This window comes from Otolemur garnettii, unplaced genomic scaffold (genome assembly GCF_000181295.1).
Source record: "Otolemur garnettii isolate 467f Iridium unplaced genomic scaffold, OtoGar3 scaffold00004, whole genome shotgun sequence".
NCBI lineage: Eukaryota > Metazoa > Chordata > Mammalia > Primates > Galagidae > Otolemur > Otolemur garnettii.
Window position 1 is genome coordinate 39,673,439 of NW_003852399.1, and position 13,371 is coordinate 39,686,809.

Here is a 13,371-nt window from a genome sequence, read left to right on the forward strand (position 1 = left end):
CACTTTCCTTCACTGGATAACTTATTCTCTAGCAGGGGTGGTGAAGCAAAGAAATGTGGCAGCTCTCCAGTCAGAAATAGTTCTCTCAGTCCAGGACAGAGACAGGGAATCACTGGTGGCTATGATTCCTCTCCAGGAAGGCAAAGGTGGATTTCCAGCCACGCCAGAAAAATCTCCAATTAAATAAACTCAGTGAAGAATACTTCCTATTCACCAACATGGAGTGTTTTCTATACATAAGTCATAGTGTAAGGTATTAAGGTATCTAGGCACAAATTTCTGAAGTGGACAAAATTCTGAAGTGGTTCAAGTTCACCTCGGTTATCCTAACACTCCGATCACTGACCCTTGTATCAGCTAACATTCCTTCTGTCAGGCTTCAGTCCCACCAAAACTTGTCGTACAAAGGTCAGTTAGATTATAGTTTGTATAGACTAGTGATAATGTTGAAAATTATCCTGAGTGGAGTTTGCATTTCAGTGGGTATTGAAACCTAGATTTAAAGGATGGAATCTTCTTTAGTAAACTCTGAAGCAAGAGCAAATTCAGGGAGGTACCTGAGGACAAGGATTCCTTCCCTGCCTTGGGAATGAGACCACTCCTAGGCCTACATTTTCTGCAGCCCCCTTGAAAAGGTACTAAAAGCCTTTTACAAAACATCCCATTTCACTGCCACTTATGATAAAATGTATGTAAGTAAAGCTACATTTTCAGTAACCTTGTGTTGGCGGGGTTCCAGAGGGAGGGAGGATTTTCTCTATGAAAATCAGCTCCAAAACATTTCATAATATAATCTTGTTCTTCCCCTTTATCTTTGATTCCCTTTTCTTCCCCACCTGAAAGGTTCAGTCCCAAGTCCATTAGGTAGAGCCAAGCAAGGCAGACACTGTGATGACAGGAGGGACAAGCTAGCTCAGCAGAGGATATCAGAACCCAAACTGAGTAAGAAAAGCATCCACGCAACATGGGGTGAGGGGCCAGAGCTGGTGACAGGATGTGGCTACATAAGGAGAATATGCCAAATAAGTAAATTCATTGAGACCAGGTTTCCCACTGCTGGAGAAGGGGTTACAAATGTGGAAACAGGGGAAACTGGAATGAGCCCTACAGTGTTGAATTGAAACTGGAGACATGAATAGGAAATCATCAGTTGTTTAATATAGTGAATGTATAAATACAGATGTTTGTACATATGTACATGTTCGTGTGTGTGCACAGATGTGCACGGAGAAGGTCTCCAAGTAGCAACTCTCCTGTAGCAATGACCTTACCTAGTGCCCAGATGTTCATTTTCTCAATACTATTTTTCATTAAAAGAAACCAGGGCTCCTCAAAGTAATGGCTGGTTCTAGGACTAAGGAAGGAAAAGTGTCAGATGAGCCAGCAACATCCCAAAGCCGCCAGAAAGTAAGGAAGCTGGAACGTGCCAAAACATAGAAATCAGCTGGAAGGTGCGCCACTGCCAAACAGAGAACCAAACTGAGCACCAGGATAAATAACAACAATAATAATAACATTATAGCCTATTAAAGAAAATAAGAATCTTTAAATCCATGCTGGAAACCAATGAATAAATTGGAAGCCTAATGAGGAATAGGATATTTGCATGGTCTTAAAAGAATCCTCTCCCACAAATATTTACAAAGGATAAAATTGACTTTACAATGGGAAAGCCTGACGGACACCAACTTACTGAAGTGGTGAAGAGGAATATACTCCTTAATAGCCAAATCAAAATTAGGCACCTGATAGGACGCAGTGAGAAGAGCACAGCACCATTTCTGTGATATTCCTCCCAACAGTGCATAATCTGAATCCGGTCCCAAGAAAACATTGAACAAACACCAATTGAGAAACATTCTAAATGCATAAATTATCTGACCTACAGTCTTCAAAAATACCGAGATTATGAAAACCAAGGAAAAGATTGGGAAGTGGGTCCCCATTGAAGGAAACAGGCCAACTATGTGAATAAGTTATTCTTGAATGATGGGCTGAGTGGATAACAAAGCATATTGATCTAGGGCTTGGTTTGGCGGCATTAGGCTGTGTATGCCAATATCCTGCCTTGCAGGAAGTACACAGTAAACTTTATGGAATGACAGAGAATCAGATTGACAATTTACTTTTAAACAACTCATTGGGAAAAAAGGCGTTTGTATTCCATTTGCAATTTTTGTGAATGTAAGATTTAGGAAATAAATAAAAGGATAAAAGTGTAAAAATGCAATCTCATTTGTGTATGGCATATGTGGCCCTGATATAGTTGAAAGTTTGTCTCATTTTCTTTTTCTTTCTTTTTTTTTTTTTTTTTTAAGGCAGGGTCTCACTCTGTCACCCAGGCTACAGTTCAATAGCACAGTCATAGCTCACTGCAGCCCCAAACTCCTGCACTGCAGAGATCCTCCTGCCTACCAAGCAGCTCAGACTGCAGGCACATGCCACCATATCTGGATAATTTAAAAAAAAAAAAATTGTAGAGAAAAGGTCTTGCTGCATTGCCCAGGTTGGTCTCAAACTCCTTGCCTCAAGTGATCCTCCCACATTGGCTTCCCAAGTCTCATTATTTTATTGCAGTTAGAGCCAAGTTAAATTAAAATACAAAACTTAACAAACATAAATCCAATATTTGTTGTGGAAAACAAAAGAGATCTTTACACTAGTATTTACAACTTTTTAATTTTGTTTAAAAAGGAGGCAATATACTTTTAACACACACCTTAGATCTTCTGTCTCTAAAAGATATATAAATTAGCAGACAATGTTGAAGTGGTAATTGTTGAATCAGTGCTATGTAGACCTTTTTGGTCTATTAAGGCAAAATGTGTAGCAATACTGCAGCAGAAACCCTAAGTTACAACGCTGAACATACAGTGATTAGAATCCCATCCCACCCCCCTCCAGATGTAGCAGCTTACGTTCTCTGAGAAAACAGGCTGCTTTCCCTGACTAGGACTTCACAACCTGTCTTTCCCCATGTCTTTCTGCAGGAGGAATGGGAACTGAAGACCCCCATCCTCGGCTAAGGAAAACACCCTCAGGAAACGGGAAAAACAGAGAAATAAGCTGAGCAGGGTAGAATGGAAACAATTTAGCTAGCTTACTTTTAAACTAACCGTTAAATTACTTGTCTGGGTACTTTCTGCTTTCTCTAGAAGCATGGCCTGTAAGGGATACAGGTCACAGATACCCTCTGTAAGCGCTCTGAAGAACAATGGCTGCAGCAGAAGCTACATGCAAGGCCTGGGAAGGAACATTAACCAGGCTGACCCCTGACCAGTCAACAGTCATAGCAAACACCCATTGTGGGGGTCTGTGTGATGACCAGGGCAGAGATCAAGGGAATAGGAAGAGCCCTGAGATATGGGCAGGAGGACTTGTACCCTAACCTTGAAGGAAGATGCCTCTGAGTGGAGATAAGGGGAAAATTCTTCTTTTCCACTGATTCTTCAGAGAAGAACTGATGCACCATGTCTGCTCCACAGAGAAATTAGAGGGGTCTAACCTCCCCCAAGGGATCTGCATGCGTGACCACAGACAGGAGGCTGCCCGCACACAAGGCTTAGGTTCTGGATTTCTCAAGACTGCCCAGACCCTTACAATTAATGATTATAGATAGAATAAGAGCTAATATGCTTACAACACATGTTTTTGTTCCCTTCCTCAGCTCAGCCCCTCAGCTAAATAAGAAAATAGCCTTCAATAAAAGCTGGGTGGAACAAGCACTCAGGGCCACTTGCTGGAACCCCACAAGCTAGCAATAGACCCCTGTGTCCCACCTTTGAAAATTCTATTTTGGGCTCGGCGCCTGTGGCTCAACCGGCTAAGGCACCAGCCACATACACCTAAGGTGGCGGGTTCGAATCCCCAGCCCGGACCCGCCAAACAACAATGAGGGCTGCAACCAAAAAAAAAAAAAAAAAAAGGCCGGGCGTTGTGGCGGGCGCCTGTGGTCCCAGCTACTTGGGAGGTGGAGCCAGGAGACTCGCTTGAGCCCAGGACTTGGAGGTTGCTATGAGCTGTGATGCCACAGCACTCTACCCAGGAGGACAGCTTGAGGCTCTGTCTCAAAAAAAAAAAAAAAAAAAAAAAAGAAAATTCTATTTTGTGTGTTCTGCTTCTTTATTCCTTGCTGCTTTTAACTTTATTTTTCCCCAGTCAATCACCAAGGGTACCAGAGATCTCCATCTGGCACTTTCCAAGCTAAAGAAACACCTTTCCATTCAATACTGGCATTTTTAAAACCATTAGAACTTCTGGTTACACAAGTTAGGTTTACTAAACATTCTTTTAAAAAGAAACTATTTCCAAGAGACACTATTTTACTTTTACATTGACTTATACAGCACATGATCTCCAAAAACGTTTTAAATACTCAATTCTTTAAATAATTACATATATCAGTCTTCCGTAAGGCATAAAGCTGGACATGATGAGGAGAAAAGAACAATCATCAGCTTCACTCTTCAGGAACTAACTTATACAGCCCTACAGGTCACTGTTACACAATTTACTGATACTCAGTTATGTTATCAAGAAAAATATTGCAGAATAATTTCAATTATTAAAATCTACATCCACAAGAAGAGAGGTGTCTGAAAAAAACCACCCAAAGCAAGGGGAAACTCAGGTGAACTTCTGTCAGAAGATGACAGAGGCACAGTGGATGTTCAAGTTTTTTGTATTTTTTCTTTTTTTTGAGACAGAGCCTCAAGCTGTCCCCCTGGGTAGAGTGCCGTGGCATCACAGCTCACAGCAACCTCAAACTCCTGGGCTCAAGCAAGTCTCCTGCCTCAGCCTCCCAAGTAGCTGGGACCATAGGTGCCCGCCACAGTGCCTGGCTATTTTTTGGTTGCAGCCATCATTGTTGTTTGGCAGGCCTGGGCTGGATTCGAACCCGCCATCTTAGGTGTATGTGGCTGGCGCCTTAGCCACTTGAGCCACAGGCACCAAGCCAGGATGTTCAAGTTTTAAACATAGTTGTTAAGGTAGTGCTTACTGTCACTCCATTTGTATAAGAAAGGGCAAAAGGAACACCACCTTCACCAAAAACAAATACAAATAAATAAGAAGTAGCTTAAAATTAATAGCAAGCCACACCTTATAAAATTACTTAAGAGATGGAAAGGCATCTCTCTGGTATAAACAGGGAAATGGGCTTTGCCGGGGAACCCAGATGATGTGTTTATGGACCAATTGTATATTTATGGGAGACTCATATCTCCTTTTGTATCCCCACCAATTGACAGAAAGATGAGCCAGCCATACTGGATTACTTCCTTCTCTGCCACCAAAACACTGGGCAAAAGCAGGCAGCCTGTTCAAGGTTGAGAGTAGCTTTGCCTACACTGATAGCACGTAATCTGTTAGTTTCATACTGTATCTTGTCAATGACTAGCCAGGGCATGTTTAACACAAGTGAATATGATATATGGGACGATTCATTACAGTAAAAAAAATAGCCACTTCATCCTGAAAAATTTTTTACCAAAACTATATGGGTTATTTTTGCTCTGTGAAGTAGATGCATTAAGTAACTATATCCTCATCTCCACACTGCTTATGTTGTTCATTTTGTTAAAAAGTATCGTGCAATGAAGAGCAGCAGTATAATCATCACAAAAGTTCACTTCAAATGAAAATATTAGCTGGGTGCAGTAGCTCATGCCTATAATCCTAGCACTCTGGGAGTCCAAGGTGGCTGGATTTCTTGAGTTCAGGAGTTCGAGACCAGCCTGAATAAGAGCAAGACCCCTATCTCTAAAAAAGTGGCTGGGCATTGTGGTGGACGCCTGTAGTCCCAACTACTTGGGAGGCTGAGGCAAGAGAATCACTTGAGCCCAAGAGTTAGAGGTTGTTGTAAGCTGTGTTGCCACAGCACTCTACCCAGGGCGATAAAGTGAGGCTCTGTGTCAAAAAAAGAAAAAGAAAAAGAAAGAAAAGAAGGGAAAATATTATCTACTTTTTACAAATTGAAATAATAGCAAAACATTAAGCAGAATTATTTGTATCAAGGAAGTCATCACAATCCTATCATTTGGGAAATGAATTTAAGTTTGTCACTGAACACCATTGAAAGCTATGACTAATTCAGTACCTATGGTAAACATTTTAATACATTCTAAGGCTTACAACATTGACCAGGTTGTCACCCAGGGTGAAGTAGACATATTTCATGGGTTTTGATACATGTCAAACAATGTCCACTGCTTGAATATCCACGAGGGCAAATCTGGGACAGAGCAGTTAAGTTAGTTTAGTTAAAGAGATCTGGTTTCCTTTGTGGCATTGACGCTGATGGTAAATGATAACCCATAAGTTAGGATTCTAGGAAAAAACTATTAGCAGGGATTTTTGTTTGCTTTGTTTTGCTGGCTCTCCACAGTCATGTTTGAGGTGGTCCACTGGTGACAACCTTTAATGGAAAGAGGCTCTCACTTTGCGGCCCTTCAGGGGCTGTGGTGGACGGTGATTGCTCAGCAAAAAAGCTGCTTCTTCCCCCTCAGCAGTCTGCAAGAGATTGCGGAATTTGGCCAGCTGTTAAAGAAAAGAGAATGGTTAGTCTCTGCATAGACATTCACACCAATGTTAATGAATTACCTTGTATAAAAAAATTTAGAAACATAGTTTTAGGTCTGTAACCAGAAACTTAAAATAATGCAATGAAAATTTTCTGTTATGGGTCACATATAATAAAGCAATTATTTGCTAAATTCTCATCACTGTACAAACACATACAGGTTCAAAAATTAAGGGTATGAGTATGCTTTATTTTGAAGATCAAAGTATAAGAGGAAACACTGAGAATGTGCTTTAAAGAATAGATATCTAGAAATCAAACACCCACACACACACACCCCCTTATGCCTAACATGTTTTATTACCAAAATGGGCTCAATTACATATGCTGTTTTGAAAACTGATAATTTTCACTTAGTGTATATTCTGAGCATCTTTACAGGCCAATAAATATTGATCTAAATCACTAATTACAGAAAAGTCTTCTGTCATAAGTATATTTTATAAATTTTTAATAATTCCTTGGTGACTTAATATTATTTGTTAAGACTTAGCACAGATCTATGGTAGTAATGTGAAAATGGAAAAATTACCTGAATAATTCTATCTTCTCAAAAATATTCACCAAAAGTATATTGTCAATTAATACAAGTTAGGGATGCTTTTAGTGTTGTTTTGTTTTCGTGAGGGCAATTACTTTGATAATCACCTAATCTCAGAGTTAAGCAAATTCAGATGAAGACACATCATTTGGGTTTCCATCATCATCATTTACCCAAGACCTAAAATATTTCTTGTACTATACTAACCAGAATGGGAGGCAGAGGAATTAGAGGGCCTTTATAACAAACAGGCAACAGTTTATAACCAGCTTTATGGAGATAGGATCATCCATCATATACAAGCAAACATGTATTTCCACAAGTGATATTTTGAGGTGTCTTTTAAAAGAGTACAGATATGGGAAGGAGACAAGTATTTACAACTTACTACTGCTCGTGTTTCGTTAGACCAGATCATTATAGCTGAAACCAGAGGAGACTTCAAAGAACCTCTGGTGAAGTCAAGCGGCAGAGGCTAATAAAACCTAACCTCTGAGAGCAAAGGGAAGACACCAGCCTTCCACAGATCATGATAATCCAGGTCTGTCTGTGGTGGCCATGCCAGATAGCTGGGCAGGAATCCTGAGTCCTGAATTAGAGCTCTGGTTCACAGGTCTCAACAAGCACAACTTGCCTCCCCAGTCAGTCATACCACTGATTCCTCTGAAAATCTGGGCTTTACTTTCCTTCCACACCCTCCTTCTCTCATTCAACCCCTCTGGGAACTGACAAGGCTCCCTGCCTCCATAGCATTTGGCCTCACCAGTCTAGAATTACACGTGACTTTAGATCTTCAACCAGTCTGCTCCATTGGGTAAGAGTCTCTGAAGCTGCAAGGATGTCTCATCAAGCCTTTCTCTTTATGACTTTGGGCCTCCCAACTATTTGACCCAGCTAGGTAGACCCCACACCTCCAGACCCCTCACAGATTTCTCTTGTTTCTAGTGTCCTCCACCATTGCACAGGCCTCGATATGCACATCCCTGCCAGGCCCCCACCACCCTCTCATGTGGTCCCCAGCTTTGTCCAGGCAGAAAACCTGCCCCTCTGTCCCTAAAGCCAACTCAGCATCTATAGGCTACTGATACAGTGTGCCCAGTTCAGCTTTGAGGCTGAGGTCGGTACGACCTATTTTGCTGGTTTCCTTGGCTTTAATACTAAAATTTTAATTTCCTTGTACAGTAACCCCAGTATCTGAAATACTCTTTTCCAGTGGTTCTGTAAACAGCTTTATATCACTCTCATGCTCAAACATCTTTAATTGTACTCTACTGTTGCCACATTGAGTAATAATAATCTCTTTCCTATGGAACATGATATGGTAGGAGCACAGTGCTGAGTACTTTATATTACATTATCTCATTTAATCCCCCAACTGATCCTATCAATAATATACAAGTTTCCCATTTTACAGCTGAGGAACTTGAAGGATAGATGGGAGGTTTCAGTAAATAAGCCATCTGGCCAATAAGCCATGCACTAACTACTGAACATACTGTATCTCTAACTTGTTTTCTGTTTTCCCCATTTCCCCCAATCTCTTTTTATTTACTTTTCACTATTTTATTTTTATCATGAAAACATTCAAACATATTCCACCATGAATCCTTCACCTTTGGACAATCAACACACAGCCAATTTCTCATCCACACCCCACCCTACCCCACTCTGCGAGTGAGTTCCTATCTCTTCAGTTATTAGCCTGGGAGCTGAGTATAGTCTGTAAGGTGCACACAGCTGCGTAGAGCACAATTCTCTTACAAGGAAAAAGTCAGAGAGAGAAACTCCCTATTCTCAATCCAAATCTCCAACCAACATGCGAACCGTGTAGCCATGGAACAGACTCCATGCAGATGAACTGAACTGAGACAGAGCTCTGGTATAAGAAAAAGAATTTGCAGTTCAAGCCCAGTGAAGAAAATTACCTGCTAAAATAAAAGAAACAATACTCATCAGGGGAAAATAACAGAATCCAGAACTTAATGTTCATATCGTCCAGGATATAAAAAAAATTATTCAACTATTCAACATATAAAGAACAAGAAAATAGAGCAATGAAAAAATAATCAATGGAATCTGACCTAAGATGAACTAGATGCTAGAACCTTACAGGGACTTTAAAGTGGATATTATAACTACTTGGGGGTTATAAGAAGTTAAACAAAGCATCTTTTTTTTTTTTTTTGAGACAGAGCCTCAAGCTGTCCCCCTGGATAGAGTGCCATAGCATCACACTCACAGCAACCTCCAACTCCTGGGCTCAAGTGAGTCTCCTGCCTCAGCCACCCAAGTAGCTGGGACTACAGGTGCCTGCCACAACGCCTGGCCATTTTTTGGTTGCAGCCATCATTGTTGCTTGGCGGGCCCAGGCTGGGGATTCGAACCTGCCACCTTAGGTGTATGTGGCTGGCACCCTAGCCACTTGAGCCACCGGCGCTGAGCCCAAAGCATCTTTTTAATGCATGAGAAATGTTAGCAGAGTATTTAGAAGTCTCAGCAGAGAAAATAATAATATTAATAATAATAAAGAACCAAATAGAAATTTTAGAACTAAAAGCAATAATTTTTTTTTCTTAATTTATTTTAGGGAACGTGAGGGTACAAGCAACCAGGTCAAAATATTTGGTTTTGTGAGCTAGAGTTCGTCTTGTGGTTATGTCCGACACACAAAAGGTGTGCCAACCACCCATCACCCTGTGTCCATCCAATGAGAGCACCCCAACTCCCTTCCCCGCGCTTGTTACCCCTCCCCCAACTTGAATTGAAATGAGTTTTCCTCCTATTGGGCATGCCCTGGATCGTCTACTGCCTTCCTATTAGTATTGAGTGCATTGGATATTTGCTTTTCCATCCTTGTGATACTTTACTAAGAAGAATGTGTTTCAACTCCATCCAGGATATTACAAAAAATATAAAGTCGCCATCTTTTCTTATGGCTGAAAAGCATAGTTTCTAAAATAGCAAATTCACTAGATGGACTTAGCCAGTTGGACATAACAGAAGAAAGAGCAAAGGAACTTGCATAAACATCAATAAAAATTATCCAGGCTAAAGGGCAGAGATTTAAAGAGAGGGTTTTTGTTTTGTTTTGATTTTCATTTTTTCATTTTGTTTTGTTTTGGTTTTTGAGACAGAGTCTCACTTTGTTGCCCTTGATAGAGGGCTGTGGTGTCACAGCTCACAGCAACCTCAAACTCTTGGGCTCAAGTGATCTGCTTGCCTCACCCTCCCAAGTACCTGGGACTATAGCTACCACAAGACCCAGCTATTTTTTAGAGATAGGGTCTTGCACTTCCTCAGACTGGTCTCAAACTCCTGAGTTCAGGCAATCCAGCTGCCTTGGCCTCTCAGAGTGCTAGAATTACAGGCATGAGCCACCATTCCCAGCCATAAAGAGTTTTTTAAAGAGAAGAGCCTCAGAGACCTGATAGATAATATCAAGAGGTCTGATGTTTGTGAAACTGGAATAGCAGAAGGAAAGGAGAGAAACAAAAATTAATTCAAAGATAATCAGAGATTTAAGCTAATTATTTAAAGTAGAAAAAAAACCATTGTGACTTATTGATAAAAATTTCTTAAATACTATACCAAAAGCACAAACTTTAAAATATATAATAAATTGATAAAGTAGCCTTCATTAAGATCAAACACTTTTGCTTTTGAAAAGACAAAGGTAGACAGCAACAACAAAAACATACACTGAGAGAAAACTTCGGCAAAACATACGTATGAGAAACAGCTTTTATCCAGACTATATGAATAAACTCAATAGTGAAAAGACAGGCTACCCAATTTAAAAATAGGGAAATGATTTCAGCAGATACTTTATAGAAGGAGATATATACATAGCCAGCGGGCAGATGAAAAATATTCAAAATCTCAAGTGATCAGATAAATGCAAGTTAAAATCACACATATCAACTAGAATAGCTCAAGTTAGAAAGACTGACAATACCAAATGCTGGTGGAATATAGAACAACTAGAAATTGCATACATTGCTGGTGGGAACGCAAGATAATACAGCCACTTTAGAAAATAATAGGATAGTGCCTTCTAAAATTAAATGTGCACAGCCTAATAATTCTAGTCCTAGGTATGGGCCCAAGATATAAGAAAATGTGTCCACACACAGGTGTCTAAATTACTCCTGATATCCAAATAAGGATTGCTATTATTGATAATAGCCAAAAACTGAAGGCAACCCAAATGTCCATCAGTTGCTGAATAATAATATTCATATCATGGAAAATTATTCAGTAATAAATATAAATGAAATGAGTAAATCTTAAAAATATTATGCTAAGCAAAAGAAGTCAAACGCAAAAATCTATATAATTTTTTAAATCCATATAATTCATTCAAATAAGATTCTAGAAAAGGCAAAATTCTGGTGACAGGTTGTTAGTGGTTGCCTGGGGCTACGATGGGGCAGGGGAAAGAATGCAAACAGGCACAAGGGAAGCTTTTTGGCTAAACTAAGTCATCTAGTCCATGTCTTGCCTGTGGTACTTGTTGCATGGTTATGTATAATCACAGAAAACAGCAACTGCACATTGAACATTGGTGAATGTTATTGTAGGCAAATGATACTCCAATAAACAAAAAAGGAATTTTCTTAAAGGAGAAAAGAATCAAAGCCAAGTACTTTACACACTGATTTTCAGCAGTTGAGTAAGCAAACTTAGGTGATATAGGATAATCCAAAAAGACTTGATAAGAAAAGTTAACTTTTCCAAGAAAATGACAAATCTGTTATCAAAAGTACCAGAAGGCTGAGCACAGTGACACCAGCCTGTAATCCCAGCACTTTGGGAAGTGGGACCTAGAGCATGGTTGAGGCCAGGAGTTAGAAATCAGCCTGGGCAACACAGCAAGACTCTGCCGTCTCTACAAAAACAGAAAACTTAGGCAGGCATAGGGTACCGATAGTTCCAGTTTATTTGTGAGGCTGTGGCAGGAGAATTGCTTAAGCCCAGGAATTTGAGGTTGTAGTGAGCTGTGATGACGCCACTGTAACTCTAGCCCAGATAACAGAGTTACCTGCCTCAACAAAACAAACAAGCAAAAAAAAAAAAAAAAAAGTCAGAAAGCAGTGCATCTACCTGCTCAATGCCATGGAATTAAATCATGAATTTAGTCCTCAGTAAGTGACTCTCAGAAAGAAAAACGGATTAAACAAAGAAAATGAAAATATCTGGTTTTCCCCTTAGGTCAAACAGTGACTTGGCAAGAAATAGCAATAGAAAACCTTAAAAAAAAAAATTGGCTCCTACTCACTAAAAAGAGAATTTATCCATCACAGCTGGTGACATTATATGATGGAACTGAAAAGTGAACACAAACATTGTTTCGAAGTGACTAAAAGAGCTGCCAAATTTTAGATCGAACATTATCTTTTGGAAAGTACCTCTTTAAATCAGTTATATAAAGACATTTTCATTTTACTTTACGTGAAAGAGCAACTGAATAATTTTATCAACTAGCTCATGTTTTGGATTTTTTAAGTAAACCTTATATTTTCAAAGAATTTTGGAGCGAAGATACTACAAATATTTCCCATATACCCCATACTCAGTTCCCATTATTATTGACATTTTTTCCTAATATAGTACTTTTACATGATTAATAAATCAATATTAACAATTTTATCATTAATGAAAGTCACTCCTTCCTTCAGGTTTCCTTGCTCTACACTAAAGTCTTTCTCTGTTCTGGGATCCCATCCAGGGAACATTACACTAAGCAATCACTAAATGACACCTTAGGCATTTCTCGATGATGACAGGTCTTCAGACTTGCCTTGTTTTTGATGACCTTGACAGTTCTGAAGACCTTGGCAGGACTGTTCAGGTATTTTGTACACTGTCCCTCAATGCAGCTTTGCCTGATGTTTTTCTCATGGTTAGACTCAGATTAGATTTTTAAAATATCTTTTGCTTTATTCATTAACAATTAAAACCACCACAATGTGATAATTCAATGATAATTTGAATTATTACCTAAATAAGTTGTTCAATCTGCTTTAAAGTTAAAATGACTGAAAATATTCCTGCTACAGTGGCGTTAAGTGAATACTTCACTATCAAGTAATAATCATACTATAGCTCCAAAACCCAGCTATCATTTTATATACTCTACTGCATAAAAGACACATCGATAATATTAATTCATGGAGCCTCAAATAAGATATAGAAGTGAATCCACAGGTAGGCTGCTATAAACTTGCAGGGAGTTATTTTTTTTTTTTTT

At 39.5% G+C, this 13,371-nt stretch overlaps 1 protein-coding gene across 1 annotated transcript in view; it reads right to left on the reverse strand.

The window, feature by feature from the left end:
- Nucleotides 1-6,279: 6,279 nt before the first annotated feature.
- CA13 (carbonic anhydrase 13) overlaps nt 6,280-13,371 on the reverse strand; it is a 31,910-nt gene continuing 24,818 nt past the window's right edge. Inside the window, exon 7 of the mRNA XM_003782512.1 lies at nt 6,280-6,537. Coding sequence (XP_003782560.1) covers nt 6,418-6,537 — 120 coding nt within the window. The 3' untranslated portion in view covers nt 6,280-6,417. The remainder of the gene's footprint in view (nt 6,538-13,371) is intronic.